Source organism: Penaeus vannamei, chromosome 43, assembly GCF_042767895.1.
Source record: "Penaeus vannamei isolate JL-2024 chromosome 43, ASM4276789v1, whole genome shotgun sequence".
NCBI lineage: Eukaryota > Metazoa > Arthropoda > Malacostraca > Decapoda > Penaeidae > Penaeus > Penaeus vannamei.
The window spans coordinates 11,362,382-11,369,199 of record NC_091591.1 but is presented as its reverse complement, the minus strand read 5'-3'; the positions used below and the strand labels follow the sequence as shown (position 1 = coordinate 11,369,199).

Sequence of the window (6,818 nt, the reverse complement as noted above, 5' to 3'; positions counted from 1 at the left end):
AGGGTAGTTTTTCAGGATGTTGTTGTCGAGGAATATGCTATCAAATTTCCATGCGACTTTAAGTCATTGTGATATAAAGATTCAGAAAGTTTGTACTTTGGATTTGAGATTTAATCGTGATATTTTTAATAGCTTACTTTTTTAGTCTATTGATATGTTACATACGTGTGGAGTATTTTTCTAACCTGGATATAACACTGCCTTTCTGCTTTAAGATTTCCTTTTCGTTTTTCTTTGCACTGTTGAGAGTTATAACTGCAGTTTCAGTATCCCACAACTTATAAGAATATATGTTGATGAAATTTCATATGTATCTATAACATGAAAATGTCAGATCTTGTTTTGTTATTGCCTATAATAAACATTGATGACAACTCAACTCCATGTTTTCTGTGTAGATGATGACGTTGTCATTATGTATCAATACATGATTAGTGGGATTAACTAGCTCGTTGTGCGCATGATTTTGAGCTTAAAATTTAATGTAGGTCAAGAGGTGAATTAAAAGTTGATCCTGGACGCTGCCATTGCGCATGCGCAGTAGGGAACTGGATTAGACTTTAATACCGCATTAACACTTATGGCACTTACTGAAGACGCCCAAAATTTTCCAATAGGTGGCGCACGTTGTCACAATGAAAACGACGTGAAAGGGGTAACTATTAACCGCTGGTCCTCACGGGGCCACCACATGTGCACACTCTACTCAAACATGCTTTTGCATTTTTTTAACAGCGCTGTGCACGGCCATCGTGTCGAAGAGCATTGAAGAGGAGAGCATCCAGTGCGACTGTCCGCTTCCCTGCAGGTAAAACGCGTCTCATCAATACTCTTTATAATAGTTGAATATCAGATTCCTTTTACTTTTTTCATAAAACCGACATATTTTAAATTAACGCCTTGTCGTGTTTTTGCTGGCATATTTCGAAGTTGACAGAGACAATTTTTTTTAGTTTGTCTTTTCTCTCATGTTATTTTACTCTTCTTTTACTTATTTTATATCGATTTCTATTTTTCATTTTTTTGTTTGTTTAATTTATTTTATTTGTTTAATATATTTTATTTGTTTAATTTATTTTATTTGTTTAATTTATTTTATTATTTGTTTAATTTATTCTATTTATTTGTTTAATTTATTCTATTTATTTGTTTAATTCATTTTATTTATTTGTTTATTTATTTATTATTATTATTTGATTTACTTTAGATCAACATTGTATTTCCGTGTCTTTCTCCCTCAGCGAAATGACATACGATGCCCAAGTAACAACAAGTCAACCTAATAACCTGTACTACAACATACTTAGTGACACAAGGAAGGAACTGAAGAGTTTGTGTTCAAAGTGAGTTTTATTTCAAACTTTATTCCTGTTTTTTGCCGTTTGCTATTTCCCTGCGTAGTCCGTTGTAGCTGTTCTGCTGTTATAAGGAACTGTTGTGTTTTTTAAAGGCAATTGTTTTGTCTGTTGTATGTAACTGTTTGTTTGTTTGTTATTTGTAACTGTTTGGTCTGTTTATTTGTAACTGTTGTCTGTTCTAGGAAATTAATTGGTCTGTTTTAGATATATATATTTTTTCCATTTGTAGTTTTGTCGAATATAGGTAACTTTAGTCTGTTAATGGTAACTATCGTGGTTGTTATAGGCAGCTGTTTTATCTGGTATAGGTGATTAACTTGTCTTTCATACGTAATCTTTGTCTGTTACAGGTAATTCTTGAGTCATTTATAGGTACTGTTTTGTCTAGGATAGCTACATGCTCTGTTTTGTATGTTTGAATATTTTTTTCTGTTTAAAGTAAATGCAATATATATATATATATATATATATATATATATATATATATATATATATATATATATATATGTATATATATACATATGTATACATATATATACATATATATATAAATATATATATATATATATGTATATATACACACACATATATATGTATATATATACATATATATATAAATATATATATATATATATATATATATATATATATATATATATATATATATATATATATATATATATATATACACACACTCACACACATGTATTCACAGAACTACATACATATGCACAAATATACGTACAGTACATCATAACCCGTACAGCCCACCTACAACCGCAACCTTTACTTTATCAGAAAAAGCCTTAAAAAGTTTCTCTTGCCCATAGCGACAGCCAGATGGTCAGCCTTCTCGTGTACCTCGACTCCAAGAGTTATACAGTAACTGAGGAATCACCTGCTTATTCTGTATGTATTTTGTTGTTGTTCATGGAAGCATACGTGATGGCGTTATTGTAGTGTTGTTCATGGAAGCATACATGTAAACTGTGATGTACTGGAATGAAATGAATAAACATTGTAGTACAAATGGGAAGGATACTGTTTATGATAGTAGAAATATTTACAATGATGGTAAGAATGATAATGGCGCTGGTGGTGATGGTGATAATGATAATAATGATAATGATAATGATGGTGATAATGATAATAATGATAATGATGATGATGGTGATAATGATAATAATGATAATGATAATGATAACGATAACGATCATAGAAGTAATAATGCTACTATTACCATTAGTAGTGATGCAAGTCAACCCTTGTGAAACCTTTGTTAATGTTTTGCCTAAAAAATACCATCATAGTGCTAAATGATGTGGTGTTTGCGTTCTTATCTAGCAGTCTTACTGACCTTTGTTCAAGGCCGGCCTTTCCGTGCTCAAAGGGGATTATTTAGAAGGACAATGACCAATTAAGAGGATGTCTCCAAAACCTAGTTAAATATTTTGTCAATAATATTAGTATTGTTATTATCATTATCGCTATTATTATAATTTTATTAGTACTTTTGTTTGTTTTTTTGTTATCATTATTATTATTCTCATTGTTATTATCATTATCATTATTTTATTATTAATTTTATTGTCATTGTTATTTATGTTATGATCATTATCATCATCATTATCATAATAATTATCATTGCTATTATTATTGTTATCATCATTAATACCAATATTATCATTATTATCATTGCTATAATCATTATTATTATCACGAATTCCTGGACACTAGGAAAGTGATAACTGTGCTGCTCTTCCTTTTTCATTTGATCAAAAGATATAAAAAGGGATCACCACCTCTTAATCTGAAGAACCGAAAATATCAGTTCTTTTCCTGAATTTGAACTCACCAGAAAACTTCAATAGCGAACAGTTCATTTTCTGAATTTGAGCATAGTATAAAGAAATAATTAAGAGTTGTCCCACTTCATTTAAATACAAGAGAAAAAAATGTAGTGAACTACCCCCTTCCAAATGTGAACATAATAAAAGTGAACTCTTCATCTGAATCTGAACACCGTATAAACAATAACAATAAACAGTTCCTATCCTTATGCAAATCACAGCATAAACCAATCGCAACAAACAACTTATCTAAATAAATAAAAACGCCCAGTCTTCTTCATCAAAACAAAAACAAAAGAGGAACGAGCGACCCCATTCTCGAACCGGACCACAACCGACGTAAACATCAACGGCGCTCTCAGCCTTACGTTTGTGTCCTCTCCTCTGCCAGTGGGACACACTCCTCAGCAACATCGGGGGATCCTTGGGCCTCTTCATCGGCGTGTCCCTCATCAGCATCCTCGAAATGATAGAGATGATCATCGACTTCATCGTCATCGGCTTCAGGAGATGCACAGGACGAGGCAAGAAGATTTCCCAGACGTCGGCTGCAGGTGAGACTCTTAGGCTCAGATACTGAGGCTTTCGAGTGATGATGATGGTACCTATGATGTTAATGGTACTAATGATGATGGTCTAATGATGTTAATGGTACTAATGATGATGATGGTACTAATGATGATGATGGTACTAATGATGTTAATAGTACTAGTGATGATGTTGGTACTAATGATGATGATGGTAATAATGATGTTAATGGTACTAATGATAATGATACTAATGACAATGGTATTACTACTACTAATAGTACTAACGACTATATTGGTACTGATAATGATAATGGCCCTAATGCTTCTAACAGGCCTTGGTCATTCAAGACAATCCAATCCAATAAATGCTTAAAACACCCTAAAATAATTTTGTACGTGTACCATGTAGTCCACTATCTACATAACGCATACAGTTCAAATTTTCGTACGCACATAGAGTACAATGTCAGTCCACACATGTTCTTCAGAACTTCATAGAACTTACACCATGCGAATAAAATAACAGCATATACCATAGAACACATCAACTGTTTACACCATACGGTAAAATAAGAGTATGAACATATAACCTGCATCACAGTAACAACATACGCTACAACGATCCCACACAAAATGCAGTGCAACAAGCGCATATAGCAAACAAAACAACAGTATAACCTCCAATCCACGTGTTAATACTAAGGGAAACGGCTAATTTTTATCATTATGGTTGATAATCTGACAGAAATAATATTCTCTTCTTTCAGCATGGCAGGGAAAAATAGAGGTTGTCGAAAGGCTCATGGACCGTCAACATAACAGATATGAGCAACTGCGCAAAGAACTTATAAAAGACATTATAAATGATTTGAAGCAGAATAATGGTATGGGAAAGGAATGTATATATATATGTATATGTATATATATATATATATATATATATATATATGTATATATATATATATGTATATATATGTATGTATGTATATATATATATATATATTGAATAAAAAAAGTTTTTATTTGTTACCAAAGTTAAATGAATACATAATCTGATAAAGTCTCTATGATCATATTCTTTTATATATGTATTATATATATATATATATATATATATATATATATATATATATATATATATATATATACATACGTATATATATATATATATATTTATATATATATATATATATATATATATATATATATTTATAGTTATATATTTATACACACACATACATATATACATATATATATTGATATGTATATACACACATATATACATAATATATATATATATATATATATATATATATATATATATATATATATATCATATATATATATATATATATATATATATATATATATATATATTAATATGTATATATGTGTGTATTTTTATCTTCTTTTAACTTCATTTTTGTTCGAAAACTTGAATAGCTATTAATTAAAATCCCGTTTTTTTTTTGTTTGTTTTTTTACTTGCTAACGCAAACAAATGCTTCTCAATTGCAGACGAGTCCTTCTCCAGCACACGAGTTCATCCCAACAGCACTGCGGATCGAGGAAACTTGGATGCCAGTCGAGTGTTCAGCCTGGTTTTCTTGAGGGATGAACAGTAACTGATGAAAACTAACGACAATAAAATCTGTATAGGATTTTTAAGCCCTATTTCTGTTCTCTATTTATGTCTCTGTGTCTGTTACACTTTCTCTCTCTCTCTCTCTCTCTCACACACACACACACACACACACACACACACACACACACACACACACACACACAGTCTCTCTCTCTCTCTCTCTCTCTCTCTCTCTCTCTCTCTCTCTCTCTCTCTCTCTCACAAACACACACACACAGAGACTCTCTCTCTCTCTCTCTCTCTCTTTTGCTATTGTTGTTGTCATATGTGTTTAACATCTTTTGAAACATGTAACCAAGCTCGTTTTTCCAAGCACAGTTTAACGACTGATTGCCAATGTCAAGGATGTGACAAATACTTAAAGACCCAAATACAGTATAGTATAGGTCTCTTTGTGACTGTAGCTTGAGGTTTGATTTCTTTGCAAGTTCCGCTGAGAAAACAGTGTTTAAATTATGCATTTTTCCAACCTTTCCCACCTGTACAATGTATAACACACACACAAATATAAGTTTGTGTATATGTGTTTATTTATATTTATGTATATATATGTATGTATATGTATATATATGTAAACACACACACACACACACACACACACACACACACACACACACACACACACACACACATATATATATATATATATATATATATATATATATATATATATATATATACATATATATGCGTGTGTGTATGTGAGTACCTGTTTTTTATATACATATATTACATGGATATACACTTAAATAATCACCATGACTAATATAATCACCATGACCCCATATAGAGATCTCTCGCCACCCTTTTGTCTTCACTGTAAGCATACGTACAAATATGCATACACTCACACGCACATGCATCCTAATGAACCAACGTGCGCAGACATTTCTACGGGACATAATTTGTTTCTGTATGTGCTTTTTCAGTGTAAGAATACGTCATAAATATATGTTGATTTTTCTTTTGTTATAATAACCCAAGAATAATAACTGGCAATAAGATAAAGAATGATATCAGTATCAGGATAATGTCAACTGTAATAACATCAATCATAATCAGTGATGATAATGATGGTGGTGTTGGTGATGGTGATGATGATAATGAGAACATTGGCTATCAACAACTGCAAACTATTCTCCTCTTTAAAAGTTGCTATACGTTGTTATATGTCATTCAAGCTGTATAGAAATAACCAAACAAATTGCAGAAGTCTCTAAATGAATTTAATGTGAGAAGACAAACTCAAAAGCCCTGGCGCCCAAGGGTTAGAAACCATGTTGTAATATCTTATTATACTAAAAATTACAATATTCTAGACCTTCGTTTTAGATATTTAGCGTGCGTGTTACAGGAATGCTGAATATACAGGTATATGCCAGGTGTATTCGCCTGGCATTTTGAAACAACTGCCTGTTATTCCTAAGTTACCCCT

The 6,818-nt window shown here is 31.4% G+C and overlaps 1 protein-coding gene across 1 annotated transcript; it reads left to right on the top strand.

Moving 5' to 3' along the window:
* The first annotated feature begins 533 nt into the window (after positions 1 to 533).
* LOC138860793 (degenerin-like protein asic-2) lies at positions 534 to 5,455 on the top strand. The gene is made up of 7 exons (XM_070119134.1): positions 534 to 540; positions 736 to 808; positions 1,242 to 1,343; positions 2,189 to 2,271; positions 3,571 to 3,762; positions 4,506 to 4,622; positions 5,257 to 5,455. Exons 1-7 carry the CDS (start codon positions 534 to 536, stop codon positions 5,361 to 5,363), a joined length of 681 nt encoding a protein of 226 aa, XP_069975235.1. The 3' UTR covers positions 5,364 to 5,455.
* The last annotated feature ends 1,363 nt before the right edge of the window (positions 5,456 to 6,818 follow it).